Source organism: Sturnus vulgaris, chromosome 1 (assembly GCF_052056855.1).
Source record: "Sturnus vulgaris isolate bStuVul1 chromosome 1, bStuVul1.hap1, whole genome shotgun sequence".
Classification (NCBI taxonomy): domain Eukaryota; kingdom Metazoa; phylum Chordata; class Aves; order Passeriformes; family Sturnidae; genus Sturnus; species Sturnus vulgaris.
This window is the reverse complement of record NC_142243.1, coordinates 101,961,627-101,978,353: the sequence shown is the minus strand read 5'-3', so window position 1 is coordinate 101,978,353 and position 16,727 is coordinate 101,961,627. Positions and strand designations below refer to the sequence as shown.

Genomic DNA, 16,727 nt, shown 5'->3' with positions numbered 1-16,727 from the left:
AAATGCATTAAGGACCTACAACAGCATCTTTGACCAACATAGTCAATTAAGGGAGTGAAGCTTCTACCCTCTTAACACACCTGAATGAGGCCACATAACAGCATTTGTTTTGATCAGTGTCTTAATCAGTGTCCATCCTTTGTGCTGACTCCAGCCACAGCAATCGATCTGACCCAGCACTAGAAGCTGTCCAGAAATCTGTGCTGTCAATTTACTTGTCTACTCCCGAGTTGTGCTGTGTCATACCCTTAGAGCCTGATGATCTAAAGCAGTGTATTTCTTACATTCCACGAAATTATTTTTAATTTTACATGACTATATACCCTCATCTGGGCATTTTCAATCTCTTAAGAGCATCAGTCAAGGTCATGAAAAGGTCATCCTTTCTGAGTCTGTAGGGTGCTCAAGAGTAAGAGACTTTCAAGATTTTATCCATGAGTTAGGAAGAAGCAATAGGCTTCTAGTTTTTATTTGTGGCTGCTCAGCCAAGGTGACACTTCTGAGGGGCATCACGTTGCAGGGACATACTGGTATATATCTTCTCCTCCAGCTATGTCCTTTTGCTCTGCTGCTCTGGCAGCAGTGAAAGACAGCCCCCCCAAAAAAAAATCTCCTAAGCCTTCCAATGAAGATTATTTTTTCTTTCCACAGCTTGCAATACGCCTTGTGAGCACAATAAAAGTATCTTTTTCACAGTACATTTTTAGCAATACTACAATGCAACAAATGAAGAACTCTAGGTCACAGGCTATCTTGTATTGACTACTTCTTCTGTATGAGCTGGCATATCATCATGTTTTCCTAGTGCCAGAAGATACTGACCTCAGTTAGAAATACAGACCCCAGCAAAATATGATTCTATATACATTTAGGCAAGAAACATTACTACATATTGATTAAAACTACTATTTTTCATTTTTGACACTGCTTTTGTGTTGGTATCAGGGCATCAAAGAACATCATATCACTTCATCCTGAAAAGACAATTACATAACAGTAGGATGAGAAGTCATGTTGTGCCTTGATATTCATGGTCCAAGAAGAGTTCTCCGTTTGATGTGAAAAGCAACTATTTTTTATTTATTAATCTCTTGGGTAAAGATCTTAGGCCATTTTTACAACCATTTTGCAGTAAGAATTGAATGATCAATGATATAGATTGAGGTACCACTTTTGAGAATTTGCTTTGGAGAGGTACATTTGTAACTCAAAGTCAAAAGAGATCTAATCAGTACAGGCCACATGCAAAAAATAATTAAAATAGTTCAACATTTGCTTATTTAAATTCCACATTCTCTAACCAATTAATCAAAATTACACTTTATTGGAAGAAGAAAAGAACAGCCATGTTAGAAATCAGTCTCTGCAAATTCTGGAGGGGAACAGATACACAAATTTACAGGAGAGCTTACTTAGATGAGTGCATTTTATATCAAAATGAAACCAGAATATTATAATCTTCACTTGTAAATAAGATCTACAAGACTAAAATATGATAAAAATGTTTAAATTATTTTTTCTTGATGTGTTCGCCAGTGTTTTAAGTGCTATAAACAGATTTTGCCTTAGAGCAAGAGACTTGTTAAGTAACTTTTGTGGCAGTTGAATTCACAAAGGGTACAAGAGATATTGCAGATTTGGTCTACCATGAATTCCAGCTATGAGCTGTTCATAATACAATAATTAAAATTGTGAACTTTATGTATTTTTTTTTATTAAGGCAGTATGTTTTTAAATAAAAAGGGTGTACTTTCCACATAGATGATACAATTGTATCCCTAAAGTTGCAGCAGAGAAAATAAAGTTAATTCTTATGCTTCTTTTTGTTGTTATAACATTACACTTTGAAATGTTTGCGGAGTCTGCAACCACAGTCATATTCTGACTACTTTCTCTAATTTCTGACTTTCAGAAATTCTGATGGATTCCTTCACAAAATGCCTGAAACTATTATTTCTATTTTTAAAGCAATAGAAGGAAAAAATAATGAAACATCGAATTCACTCTTGATAAACAAATATATCTTTCTAAAATAGATAAATAGAAGTCTTGTAGGGAAACTACACAGCATGAAAAAAGGAGATGAACATATGATGGTCAATCTCAGAAAACGTTCAGCTAAAATGCCCCACTAAAAAAAAAAAAAAGTGCTTGATTTTCAAGGAAAGCAAGCCACAACCTAAACATCTCCCAGTAAGCTTCATATACCAGAGCCTGTTTTAAGTTCTGAATTCAGTCTATTTGGTGAGAGCCTTCATCACCTTTAAATCTCTCTGCACTTCACTGCATACATTTTCTGTGAAGACCTACTTCAACATCAGATAGACATTGCTTGCTTTACAGCATTTTGACTCTTTCCCAAAATTAGCAGGATTTTAGGAACCTGATTATAGGCGTGCACAAACATACATATTACACTAGGAAATACTTGATTTTAAACAAAAGGCTGAGAATCCCCCCACTACAAGAAGGACAGTGAGGCACTGAAGTGCCTCCAAAGAAAAGCAATGAAAATGGTGAAGGGTCTGGAATGCAAATCTGATGAAGAGTGACAGAGGGAGCTGGGGGTGTTTAGGCTGCAGAAGAGAAGGCTGAGGGGGGATCTTATTCTCTACAACCATCTCAAAGGAGGTTGTAGTGAGTTGGGATTCAGTTGCTTCTCCCAAGTAACAAGTGATAGAACAAGAGTAGATGGCCTCAAGTTTTGTCAGATAAGGTTATGAAGAAAAATTTCTTTACCAAAGGGATTGTCAAGCTTTGGAGCAGCTTTCCCCGGGAATTGGTTAAATCGCCATTGAAAACATGAAATAAAAGTCACTAAGTACAAGAGAAACTACAAGGTATTTAAATATCTAAATATCTAGGACCATTTTTTCATGAGATTATCACATCTGCTTTCAGTTAAAAGTCATTTGTGTATCAATCTGATTCTGTTTGAGAAATGTAACAAATGCAAATTGGTCATATATATATCTGCCTGGCAGGACACATTATAGAGCATAAAGAGGAATAATTTAACAACACAGTTAATAGCAGTTTTGCCAAACTGACCCTACAGATTTTTTTCTAAACTTTAATAACATCTGAATATTTTTAAAAAAAATTATATCTTTATTAACCTGTCAAGGAAATATAATTTATTTTCCTTTCATTTTCCTTGCACCTTTCAATCAGAAAGAAAATTTCACCTACATTACCTTAAGAGGGCCTAAAGGAATGATAAACATATTTAGCTGTTTAAAACTATACCTTTGACTTATAAATTCTCAAGGGAAATTCTTCAAAGGGTGCTATAAGTCTGTTGCTATGCAGAGCCAGCTGAGCTAAATGCAGATGAAGCAGATTGCTAGCAAACACTCCCAACAAGATGCCAACCATGAAACCCAGAAATCTTTGTTTATTGTCTAGCCTGGCTCTTTACTAATCATTCTATTTACTTCATGTGTTAAGGGTACTAAGATATGGCTATTTTCAGAAAAGGATAGAACACAAATAGGTAAATTCCTGCTTGCTGAAATCAACAGGATCATTCATTACATAGGATTTGCAAATGTACCCTAGAGTGATTGAGAGATACAGACATACATTCAACTGACAGCAACTTCAAAAAAACCCTAGCATATCAACAAAGCTAGGGCATCTTAATGTAGGCTCACTCTTTTATTTCAGCAAATAGAAGGAAATTCATCTTAGCCAGGCCTGCAAAAAAGAGGATAATGCAGGCTAGTAATTAGGCTGAGGAACAGATGAGAGCTACGTCCATATTTTTAAAGATCTGATTATGTGACTGGTTTAATCATGACTAACTGATGGTATTCTGTCTGCAATATGCAGTTTCTTATGTCCCCTCATTTTGAACAGCAACAATGTAGTCAATTTTTTTTACCATGAAACAGTTCATTTTTACAGAAGCAAGCTTTTCTTTCAAATGTGTCACCAAAGGATGCTGGCATCAATACTGAATCTATGCCCAGCAGGTAAAGCTATCATTGAAAAGCATCCTTTGGTATCAACATTTTTGTTATAGAGCTGCAGTGGTTAACAGCTATTTTATTCCAAATGAACACATCTTGGGAATACAAAAGAATAGCAGTGTTTTGAAGGAAAAAAAAATCAATATATATATACACAAATAAAACTTCCTTTCAACTTCACTTTCCATCAGTACTCATATGGTAATTTGAAACAGACAATATTCAGCTGATCAGTTAAAGTGAATAATAAAGTCTATTATTCAGGCATGATTTGTTAGCTCATTAAGATTTTAATACCCTAATACACATTTTAAAGTCTGTTTTCTTCAGCAACATAACATTTTATTTCTCCTGCTTCTCAATTCATTTGTGTATACCTATATCCCTCACTACCTTTGAGATTATGTTTCTTGAAATCAAGTGGCAGCTGTAGGATGTAATTTATAAAGAGAACAGACTTGAAGGACCTGAAACACAACAAAAGGTTAAAAAAAATGCAACAAAAATCAACACTCAAAACTAAAACTATCTATTTCTATGCAAGATGTAGGATGGAAACAGAAAATCATTTAAAAAAGAAAAAAACAAAGCAAATATAAGCAAAATCAATTAAGAGTAAAAATATTAATGGCTTTCACAGATACAAGTGTACACTTATCTCTGACAGCCTGCCTTTTATCATGCTCCTGGTATTAGTTTCCTCTCAGCTTTGTACATAGCATATTCACTTCAAACAACCTTTCAGAAAATAGCTGGTGACAAATATTGTTAAAGAATTTGCAATGAACAGCAACCTGTTTTTTAGAAAACACATTTTTATTCCTATCATAACAGGCATTTTCCACGTAACTTTTTCAAAAGCCAAAGCTGGGTTCAATATTCAGAAGGTTAAAATAAAAATTACTTGTACGAGTAATGACATGACCTAGGATGAGCTACAAAGCATAAGCACACACTGCCCACTGCAAAATCGTTCAGAGAAGGCACTGGGCCGACACCTTCCAGAAAAAAACAACAAAAAACCCACCAAAAAACAAATAAACAAAAAATCCAAACCAAAAAAACCAAACAAAAGCCATTTATCTGCTTCACAGTTAAATACCGTGTGAAAAAGACTTAAAAACACGTAAGCTTTTTCATCATAATTGAAAGCTGAATTTGACAGGAAAGACAGAATCAGGTTTTTGCTCCTCTAAGTTCTATCACAAACATAATCTGCAAAATTATATTAAGAAAAAACAGTTAAATCTGCAAAACTCAGCTTCTGAACACTAGATGCAGCTCAGCTGCACCTCCTGTGGGTTACAGGTCTTTGTAGCAATAACGAGGCTGAACTACCTGTGCCTCTGGATCTGGTAGATACTGCTTGTGCCAGCCCACATTCAGCAAAAGACATCCAGAGGGCTTCATTTATCCTACTTGATTATGCATCTTTAAACAGAAAACTAAGCACACAGGAACATTCATGGCTGCTGCAACTTGCTTACCTACTTACATTTAATAATGGTTTCTGTGCCAAATATATGTCTTTGAAGAAACTCCTGTGTATAGTTCAGGAACTAGAAGAGGAACTACTTTAAATACACAGTTTGCAAGTAGTGGTTATAGACTAAGAGACTTCAAATTTATGGATTGCACCAGCTGTCCAATTCCCAAAAAACTGGATGAGAAATCACTTTTTGTATTCTAGGAATATAGCTATTTTGTGGTCCTTCACTTAATACTGAATGTACTTACTGCACTTTCGAAGGCAGTCAGAATCAGGTCTTGCTACCAATACTTTCTGAAAGATAACAATTGTTTCCACATTCAAAACAAACAAGAATAACAGGGTTTTAAAATTCTAAATACATACACTTGACCACATCACAAAGTTTTTTGATATCTGAAGTGGTGAAATAATATAGAAGAAAAAATAAGATAACACAAGTGTATTGTTTTACTAACAATAGTTTTATTTTATGCAGGATGTTTCAGAAAATTTTGTTTGGACAGTGTGTACACTGGAATTGCTCAGACACAGATATCTACTTAAATGTAAGACCATACACATTTAAATCCAAATTCATCCTACTTCATCTGAGGCCTGTCAGTGGGCATCTAAATTAAGGGTTTCACCACACCTGGGTTTCGAGTATTTAAAAAGATAGCAGCAATGTCTGATTTACCTTTGAGGGCAACACTCATTTCCCATTGATTCTAGGGTGACAAGACTTCTCATTTAGGTGTGATAGTTAAATTACCTAATGTGACATAGATTAATTCAGGTCATGTTCTTAAAACTCCACAATACCTTTCTCAGTAAAGGCCGTAAACGAAGTATTGAATTTATACCACCATAAATGAAGAAGCTTTCAGAAATTATTCTATGTGAATGAGATCAGACTGTCTTTGTTCTCCTCCATCACATATAACTCTCAGCACATTGCCTTCTCGAAAAGATGTAGTTTAATTTAAAACAGCATCATTTCAGCAACATGAAATAGCACTTCCCCATTATGAAGTGTTTTCAGAGACAGCATGAGATCATCCATTCACATCCCTTATGAGAATAGTGTTGATCACATACCAGCAAATGTCTCCTCACTAAAAAACAAAGTCCTGAAATTTGAAAATTGTGGTTTGTAGATTATTTTGAATATCTCTTTGTTTCTATACCTCCTTTTATGGGCTTATAAATTTATCAGACAACCTACAGGTAATTTTGATTAGAGTTACAGAGCAATTTGTATTTTTAAAATTATTAAAATATTTCTTTTTGTCTCCAAATACCAAGAAGAACAATCTTTAATGATCATCTAAGGTATTTACTTCCTGTCATTACTTCTGTTTTGCAATATTCAGGCTAACTAGGTAATAATAAATTTATGATAGTAGGTGACAGTACTTTGTTCCTGTTGAAATCAATGACGCAACATTCAATGGGGTCCCCAAGACATCATCCCACATATGGTTCAATTCTGAACAGCTCACAAATTACAGATTTGATCCATAATTCGTAGTTTGTATTCCACACTGAGATATGAGTATTTGAGACTGAAAGTCTCCAGACAGGCTCTTCACTTGGAAAACAGCCCATTCATCCTGAGATTTACACAAATCAGGTTTTAGTCTGAACCAACTCTAAAAAGGAGTACAGAAGAAGGAATGAAAGCTTGTTGCCCTGACCATAAAACTGTTAAGATCCAGTACTTATCCTCTTGAAGAAAATTTATATGCAAATAAAATAATTTTGATAAATTACTAAGTCACCTAAACAAGTATCACAGCTTCTAATTACAAAATATTCTAACATATGGAACCCGACATATGGGCCACTTGCAAAAGGGATAATTTTTGTAACTTACAGAAATATTGATAACATGTTTTCATCCTTTATCTTGAACTGTGCACTTCAAATATTTTCAGGAAATGCAGTATTATATCTCACTTAATGTAGGTTTACATTCATCAAATAAATAGTGTCTCTAATAGTAGTAATTGACTGTAGGATGGACAGGTGTTTGCTACCAGTTACCATTATGTTTCAACAGCAAAGGAAACCACTTTTAGTTTTAAAGAATCCATGACTGAAACTTTACAAATCAGTTTACAATAACTTTATGAACTCTGAAAAGTAATTTTTGTTTGAATTGCATTCTAGCACTAACAGAATAGTATTACACTGTCGAATGACTCATGCCATATATTTTACATAATTGAGGATCTTGTACAGAAATTAAACTCTGGATCTGACAAACTGTTCAAACATAAATCTGATGAGGACTGAATGCCAGCTGTGTGCAAAATGGGTGAAGGAACCAATCTGACCATGATACTGAGGATCATCTCCATAGGTGTTGCTCTTGGAAAAAGCCTACTGAGAGCAATAGAGGCATTTAGATGTGCTCAGAGACTATAGATTTATCCTATTTGATAGAACTCTGAATGCCAAGAGCTATGTGTGTCTCACCAAGGCCAATGTCACTTACTTACAAAGTAAATAATTGAATTTTTTTCCTTGATATTTATTTTTCTTATGCTTCCAAATATGATTGAGAAATAAGCATTTAAATAAAGCCTGCCTTTAAAAAAATACATCAGAATTTTAGCTGTGTCATAATTGACAGCTCAAACTAAAATATAGTACAAATAATAATCAATATTTAACAGAGGGAGAAAAATGAATAAAAGTTAAGATAAAGAACTGAGACTAGCTTTCATGAGTGTATTTATGAAAGTTTAAATGAAAGTGTTTTGACATTCAATACAATGTACCTAAACAGACATGCTTTTGAAACAATTCAAACAATTCCCAAAGTTTATTGACAGTCTTAAAGGGGAGGTTAATGTCTATGTCTGTGTAGTGACCATTCTTCTTCTGAATTCTAGTAATAGAATTTTAAGAATAACTCTGTATATCCACAAAATCTTACCTTCAGCTGCCCTAAAACATCTGACAGAGAAAACCCTTTTTATTTGTTCTGATTCTAGACTGTAAATCCTGGAAATAGAAAGTAAATGCTGAAATTTATTCTGTCAAGTACAAACTGTACAGACATCAATACTTTCTTTTACCATACAATCAAAAATGGCTCCAGAGAGAAGTAAATTTGAGAGAATGATACTTGGAAGCAAAAGTTCCACTAAAATGTCAATGTATATTAACTTGTTTAGTATTTCCTTTAACATAGCACTCCACCTAATGAAGGATGAAATACAGGTTTGAAGGGGAAAATACAGCTACTGCTAGTAAATGACAGGTAATTTACTGTGCGTGAGACCACAAATTATCAATACCTTTATCATGATAGAGGCCTGTGTTGCCATACTAATGACTGCCTGAGAAAGAGGTACATTTATCTAGGTTGTAATGAGCTATCTCAAGGATATGAAATGTACATATGGGAGGGACAAAACAGCTGGGTAAGAAAGGGACACAATGGTAAGATTGGAAGAAAAAAGAACAACTCCTTTATATTAAAATTCAGCAAGGATATCTGTAATCTTTATGAAGAAACTCACTGCACTTTTGACATTGCCCAACGCTTACCAACCAAATAAATAACAATTACACGCATATTTCAATATAATAAGCTCTGATTCCAGCTCCCACAAACCAATTGAAGCATATTTCAACACAATTCCACTTGTAATAAAAAACAGATGGTAAAGGAAATAGATGTCTCTTTTGTGATCTGATATACACATCTGCAGACATTTACAGTATGCATGCATTTCCGGAGAATGCTGAGCAAGGTAAATTGGGAAATGGGATTTTTTTTTTCTTAATGGGCATGCGCAGACAAAGAGTGTGACTCAAGAAGAAAATAAGCTGTGACAAAGATGCAACTATCCTAACAGGCCTATCTGTTTTCAAACAAATATTGTATCACAGCATCATGTTAAAGAAACACTAATCACGATAAAAATCAGACAACTTTAGAAATTGTTTGCTGCAGGGAAACATCATTCAAATGTGAAGTGGCTGAGGGTCAGTTGATTTTCAGATCTCTTCCCTCTCTGACAGAAGACCTGTGGTTAGCAATGGCTGTCCTTCAGAAATTCATTATACTGACAAGTAAAACATCCCACAGCAACACAGGGCTAGAGATTTATTTGAGGTCTTCTAAATCTCAGATTTCATTTTATGCAGACATCAACAATAAGCCACTGCCAATGGCATCGTATAGCTGCACTGGTCCCAGGGAAATTATGCACAAAAATAGCAGAGAAATGAGTTACAACAAAGAAGATGGAAGAGTCTCACTCAAAAAGAGAAAATCCTTGCACAACCTCTAAGACAAGAGGTATAGAATAAAACGGTTCAAGAAGTCAATATGTTAACAACCTTCAAAATTAGGTTATGTTGAGACAGGTCAAAGCTACACAAATTTAATTGCTCATTTGAGGGATTTTGCTAGTTTCTTAGATTTCATCCCATTTCTTTTTCTCCAGGTAATTTACTACAGGCTCACAAAGGGTACCACATTGTCAGGAATGAAGAATTAGGACTTCTCTTTTGTGAAACATCAAACCCCAATTTGAGTACCACATTTCTGACATGCAGGTACCATATCCTAGAATGAGATTTAATACCTGAGTCCATTTCAATCCTGAACCTGTCCGCTCAAATTGCAAATAAGAAACTAGATTTACTCAAATGTTTTGTTTCCTCCAATAAGAGGATGCTGAACAGCCCTAAATCTCAGCTTATGTTTATTTTGTACCACTATAGTGACCAGTGATACAATGACAGAATGCATCAGTAAACCTGTCCAAGGGGGCCAATAATCACCACTGGGAACAGGACCAGTTTAACTAGTATAATTTCATATAAACCTTCATACAATTATCAAATGGTAAATACTTTCTGGAATTAACCATTTGGGCTGGAGTCAAACTGGTGAGCTGGAGGTGGAAAGCTCTCTGTTCTATTACTAATCCCCTGAGCTATAGAGGCCCCAGCTGGTGCTTCTGCAAAGGTTCACACAGCTTTTCTTGAAAGGCCGCAAAAGTAGTTACAATATCTTTTTAAAGCAAAACAAATCAAAACATACAAAAAAAACCCCTTCCACAGTTTCAGGAACAGTTACATTTTTTCTTAAAATAATCTCTCTGAAAGTAGCAGACTGTACACATTTTACAAGAATAAACAAACTTATCTAATATTTATCCACAAATTGGGAGTCAGAGACCATTAGTGCAAATTTCTGCTGACCAGCAGCATTTATTCTATAAACTTTGGGTATCCTAAGTGGTCCATCAGTGAACAACAGATATCTTCAATCTGTCTAATCTCTTCATGGGGCATGTTTTGTTTCCAGGCATGAATGCTACTTGGTGAAATTTCCCCTTCATAAGGAAGATAGAAAAGACTGGTGGAGGTGGCAAATAATATTTGGTTTAAGCTAGCAGGAGGAAGAGGAATACCAAGAAAGGCAAAAATTGTTTCAGCCGTCTTCTGAGGAAAGCTCACAATATCTTCAAACTTGACCAGCTGATAATTTGTTGGCAGCAAGTCCCTGTTTATTCTCATTGCTGCTGCCGTGTTTGCTAGCCATAAATAAGACAACACAGAAATAGCATTTGAATTAGAATTTGAAATTTCTTTTCTTAGTGACTCAAACTCAGAGGCATAGCCTTCATTTAAATGACATTTTCCTTTACCATTCTCTCCTTTAAACATTGCAGCCAAGCGTTGTGGAATATTTTTCAAGGAGTAAAGGCTTGGCTTATTTTTGTACAACATTGAATAGACCCATGCCCGTGGGTCCCTCACTACATATAATGCTCTCATAGATGGCCCTAAGATTTCCTGAAAGAAGGGAAGCTTTAATGTCCAGCTCCCACTGCTTAAACTAAGCACAGGTCGTGCATTAGGATAATAGATGAGATGTCTTCTCAGTTCCCTAATATATTCAGCATCTTTTTCTTGACTCCCTCTTGCCCTGCTTCTTTGTTCTGACAGGGATTCTCTCTTTTTGGACCTTTTCTTTTTGTCTTTGCTTAGTGCAGCATGCTGAGCAATTTTACTTCTGCTAGCTTCATATAAATTAATGTTTTGTAAATGCAACTTTGTGTCTCGAACTAGAGACTGGAGCCACCCTTGTATAAGACGAAAATTACCATTCTGGACATCAGAAACCTTCCATTCGCATGGGTCTACAAAGGAGTCAATTTCAAATTCAGTCTCAGGAATTTCAAGATAGGGTGTAGGTATCCTGATGTATAAAAAGTCACTGGTATTGTAAAACAGCTGTTTTAAAATTTCTGCACCAGAAGTGGGGAGTGAAGTAATGATAACATCTGGCAAAACAACGGGGTTTCCTTCTAATTGTTTGGCTTTATTGCCTTTATCATGTTCTGGCCTTGTCATGTCACTGCTCCACTTTGCACAGATGGGCTGAGTACACATGCTCCACACATCCACCAATTCAATTAACCACAGTGTGACAACCAGTATCAGGATCCAACGCAACATTTTACCGAAGGATATGTAAAACCGCCATTGAAAAGCCAGTATGACCAGACTGACACCCAAAATTAGCCCTGCAATAATGTTCACTTTGAATCCAAATGGGAAAACTACCCTACTATTTCTCGTATCTTTTTTCACAGATTCAGTACCGAGGCCAAACTTGGTCACTTTATTTTCATGAACTACTTTAGCAAAACCACCAAATCCCAAGTAGTCAAACCTTGCCTTTAAATTCTGATACTCAGTCACAACAGAGATGGTATTTTCAGTGTTGTTGACACTGAGAGAAATCTGAAATCCAGATTTTGCATTATCCACAAGTCTACAGTTAGAAACATTGACATACGGCCCATAGAAAAGGTAAACAATCCTTGTAAGCGTGCTTTTCATTGGAAAGGTAACATTTACAAACTGAGTCCATCGCTTTTTGAATTCAGCAGCTTGTTCAGCCTCCTGTATCCTAGCAACAGGACTACTCCCACGATGATCAAACCAAAACATCTTGTAGTGGGCATCCCACACATCCATCATAGCTCCATTGTACTTGTTCTTAAACTTATAGGGTATGTATTTAAAATCAATGTCAAGATTATGAAAAAAGGCACTGACTGAATTAACAGGAGAGTCTTCCTCCTTCTCAATATGGTCAACTACTAACAATGTCTGAGAATTTAAGAGCAGCAAAATGCGATATACACTTTTCAGTTTCATTGCTGATGTGTAAGCAGATACTGCCTCACCACTCACAAACATCATGTCACCAGCCTGGGAGGCTGTTATAATCTCTCCCGTTGAGTCTCCAACCTCATCACCAATCCACTTCAGCCACTGGGCGCACTCACCAAGCTGTCCTTCCCAAGGTTGGTTGCACTGGCTTGTAGGAGATGGAGCAAACACCAAGACATTGTTCAAGTGGCTGAGTTTAGGTCCATAAAGAGCCTCAGATACAAACACCTGTCCATTGGGAGCAAAAGTGAAGGAGTTCTGATCGGGATGTTCATGCCCCGGATTGAAACTTCTCCACCCATCAATCCATCTATAGGGTTGAAAGTGAACAATATCATAGACAGCACGTCCACCTAGTTTCCCAGACTTGAAGGATACAAAGGTGTTTGTCTGACTGTTTGGTAATCCAGCCCCATAAGTAACAACTCCCCAGTTGGGAAACACATGCATTTTAGCAGCACCGTAGTCAGGAGGTGGCTGAGGAGCGATTTCAGCAGCATACCATATAAACTCAGTATGTAATGTGCTCCACCTCTGTGCAGTGGATGGTACCATTGGCCCATCCTTGGGTCTGTGTTTTCTAATCTGCTGTGCCAGCCAGTTACCAGCTCCATTCTTCATTATGAACTTATCCAAGAAAACCAGTTGGCTCTCAGGACCATAAAACCAGTTGTAATTAGAATCTGCAATACCCACAGTCCTCTGGAAGCCTGGCAATAGGGTGGCATAGTAAAACCAAAAGTGCATTTTCAGCCAGTTATTCTCCAAGTTGTTAATACCAAAGTGGCGCTGGGCCAGGAAAACATATTGGGTGACTGACTTGGCCGTGTAACTCCCGTAAGCTACTCCCTCATCCAGAGACCCGTCTACAATATGATTGAGGAGAAACATTGTTTTCTCCATCACATCAACAACAGTGTGTTTCCAAATATTTGCCTGAGACCCTTTGTCCACTCCAGCAACTAAAGCCCCAATAAGCAAAGCAAGCATATTGGTCGCTTGGTGATTATGGAGAAGCTGCTTTCCCCAGGAACGAACCTTGGAGTACTCATACATTTCCTCGCTTACAGACCGTATCTTCTCCAGGTATTTCTGCCTTCTCTCATTTTCCAGTGAATTATACAAGAAGTCAAAAGCAGTGGCAAATCCTGTTAGAGAGTGACCAAGTGGCACTTCATCTCCAGGTGCATTCTCAACCAACCAGTTTTTGTAACCAGCCATTCTATCCATATATTCCAGGGCAAAATCAAATGCAGCTTTATCTTCGGGGCACAGCAAACAGTAGAATGCTAGAGGTGGCAGGTTGTTACCATAAATCTCATTCCACTTGGCCGCAAAATCAATGTGCTTGGGCGGAGGTAGGTAGTACAAAGGGTTGGACAGCATAACCATCACGGCACTTCTGATGGCTCTGAAGAGATGCAAATGGCTTGTACGAGCCTTCTGCCTCAGTGCCTGAACATCATGAGCATCGAAATACAAGCTTGGATGAAGAACTGTTCTTTTCAGCTGCTGCTCAGCACTAAGACCTTCAAGTTGCTGTTTCTCATACTGATCCACATTTTCTATAAAAGTCACCCAATCAGAGTAATTGCTTACAGATTCTTCGAAAGTGAAGACATCAAACACCATTAATGCTAGAAATAGAGTATGCCCCATGAACATCACAGCCATGATCCATTAGGCAGCTCTTCTTCCCCAGACATACATTTCTTCACAAAACAGTGTTCAAATATCAAACTTTCATCCAGTTTGTTAAAAAAAAATCTTAAGGCATATTTTTATAAGAAAAGACTTATTGTATACTGTGCATTACAACAACGGTTCAAGCTACTTGTAATCTGAGATACAACATTGAAATTATACGGCTCTTGAAAAGTTAAATCTTAGGTGCCTTGTCTGTTCACACTTTTCTCAAATACAACACTACAAGCATAAACACTAAAATCGGGGAAAAAAGTAAAATCTCTAAGATATGCATATAAAGCACAGGTCGACTGCACAGTAACAGACTGAAACACTATCTCTAGGTAATCTGAAAGGCATGATTGGAAAACGGAATTGGAGTCATATGTTTCCTTTTCAAAAAAGCTTACAGCTTTCAATCCAAATTCAGCCCAAATTCCACTTTTAGAGCTGACGAAAATTCCACTGATCACAAAATGATATAATTTATTCAAAACAATGTGTTAGATTTCATAAAATAGGGAATATACAACACTTGGAAAACAGACTCCAAAACTGAAGTTACTGTCCTCAGTCTTCGCCTTTTCTCAATTTCCTTACACACTCTTTCCATCTTTCTCTTTTGGGATTCATGGAGGGATAGGAAGGAAAACAATAATAAAAAAAAATCAACATACATCCTCCATTAGATCCTCCTGAGGAAGTTGCACTGCTTTTAACCACTATTCCTCTCTGTGAAAGATGCATCTGAATTAAGAGTCATATTGACATATTTTCAAGTCTTTTTTAATCTTCTCTTCAGCTAGCAATGCCCAAATTTGGCCTCCATGATTCACAAAATCCTGCTCCTTCCATTATGATGCAAAAGGAAAACATGTGAAAGAGGCAGAAAGCCAATACTTTCTTGTAAGAAGAGAAGTTTCAGGTTTCCTTTCACTTCGCATGTAGGTTCTTTCTGTGGAAACAGAAACAAAAGTTCTCTGAGGCTATGTAGATGTCAGAATACATTTAAAGTACTTTGGTTAAGAAAGTGCTGCTAAGTTTATAGAAAAGATGAGTTAGTTTTCCTTTTCTTTTAAGGAAATCACAAAATAAAAGAAGGAGCATTTTCAAAGTTCCACAAAATTTACCCTTGTCAAAAGAGCAATTCAGATTGGTTACTCAAGCTCTCTTAATTTCACCATTTCCAGCGTGAACATGAGGTCTCAGGGAATATTTTCCAGTTACGCTAACAGGAGCTACTCATGGAAATAAATCTGACACGCGCCACCGAAATTCAATTCAGCTCGAATTAAGATAAAAGCATGCGCGCATTTATACCCTGCGAGCGGCTCTGCGGGCGGAAGGAAGCAGGAAACCCGGCAGCCGGGACCGGGCCGGCGAACGGGACCGGACCGGGGCGCGGGACCGAGCCGCGCCGCCCGCACCGAGCCCGCCAGAGGGCGCCCGCCGCCGCCGCGCCCCTGCCCGCGCCGGGGCCGCACAACTTGGACAAGTTTCGGCGAGGACCGCGGGGCCGCCGCCCCCGAGCCCAGCCCCGTCTTACCGCGGCGGGTCCGCGCCGAATCCCGCGGGGCGGTGTCGCTCGGCCCCGGCCGGCGCGGCCCGAGGCGCGGGGCCAGCCCCGGTCGGGGGCTGCGGGTGACGGCCGCCGCGCCGGCCCCGCTCGGCTGGGCCGGGCCGGGCTAGGCTGGGCTGGGCTGCTCTCGGCTCCGGCCTCTTCCGCTCTGCCGCTACTTTTCCACCCGGGCTGGCCGCAACTTCTGCTCCCTGCCCTCCGCCGGCGGCTCCCAGGAGTTGATGGAGAGAGAGATGCGGCGGCGAGCGCCCAGCGACGGGCGCGGGCAGCCAGGCAAACTCGCAGGGATGTCGCTCCGGAGGGGCGGGGAGGGAAGGAAGAAGGGAGGGAAGCAGGGAGGGAGAGAGGCGGGGAGGCGGCGGGGGGGTTGGCAGAGCCGCCCCCGGCGGAACGGGGATGTGCCGATGCTCCGCGCCGAGCTCGGCGGCGGGCGGGCTGCCGGTCCCGCCGTGGCTCCCGGCGGCTTTTCCCTGCGGCTGCGGGCGCTGCTCCCGGCGCCCAGCCCAGCCCCGCTCCCGGCCGCGGGTGCCACCGCCGCCCCCGCGCCTGGGCTGGCGGCGGAGCGGAGCGGGGCTCGGCGGGAGCGCCCGGGGGCAGGGCCGGGGCCCGAGCGGGGGGGCCGCGCCCGGCGGCGGCGCCGGCGGCGGGGGGAGGCGAGAGACCGCGGGGACCCGGTGCAGCGGGTCCCGGTGCGGGGAGCGGGGCGCTGAGGAGGTACGAGGGGGCTCGTGGAAGAAAAGCTGCCGCGGTGGGTCACCCCCTGGCCGGCCGACAGCCACCGCCCCGCTGCGGACCGGCCCCC

The 16,727-nt window shown here is 39.3% G+C and overlaps 1 protein-coding gene and 1 long non-coding RNA gene across 3 annotated transcripts in view; one reads left to right on the top strand and one right to left on the bottom strand.

Moving 5' to 3' along the window:
• Positions 1-5,908: 5,908 nt before the first annotated feature.
• Positions 5,909-15,983, bottom strand: DSEL (dermatan sulfate epimerase like). The gene is made up of 2 exons (XM_014870896.2): positions 15,893-15,983; positions 5,909-15,301 (listed from the first exon to the last, which is right to left on the bottom strand). Exon 2 carries the CDS (start codon positions 14,332-14,334, stop codon positions 10,684-10,686), a length of 3,651 nt encoding a protein of 1,216 aa, XP_014726382.2. The 5' UTR covers positions 14,335-15,301; positions 15,893-15,983; the 3' UTR covers positions 5,909-10,683.
• A 635-nt stretch (positions 15,984-16,618) lies between these two features.
• LOC148225381 (uncharacterized) overlaps positions 16,619-16,727 on the top strand; it is a 43,528-nt gene continuing 43,419 nt past the window's right edge. Inside the window, exon 1 of one of the 2 annotated variants that reach the window (XR_015806579.1) lies at positions 16,619-16,639. This is a non-coding gene — a long non-coding RNA (uncharacterized LOC148225381). The remainder of the gene's footprint in view (positions 16,640-16,727) is intronic. The other variant, XR_015806582.1, reaches the window with a different exon arrangement.

Coding starts and splice junctions, on each gene's coding strand:
- DSEL (XM_014870896.2), bottom strand. CDS start 14,334: ATGGCTGTGATGTTCATGGGGCATACTCTATTTCTAGCATTAATGGTG.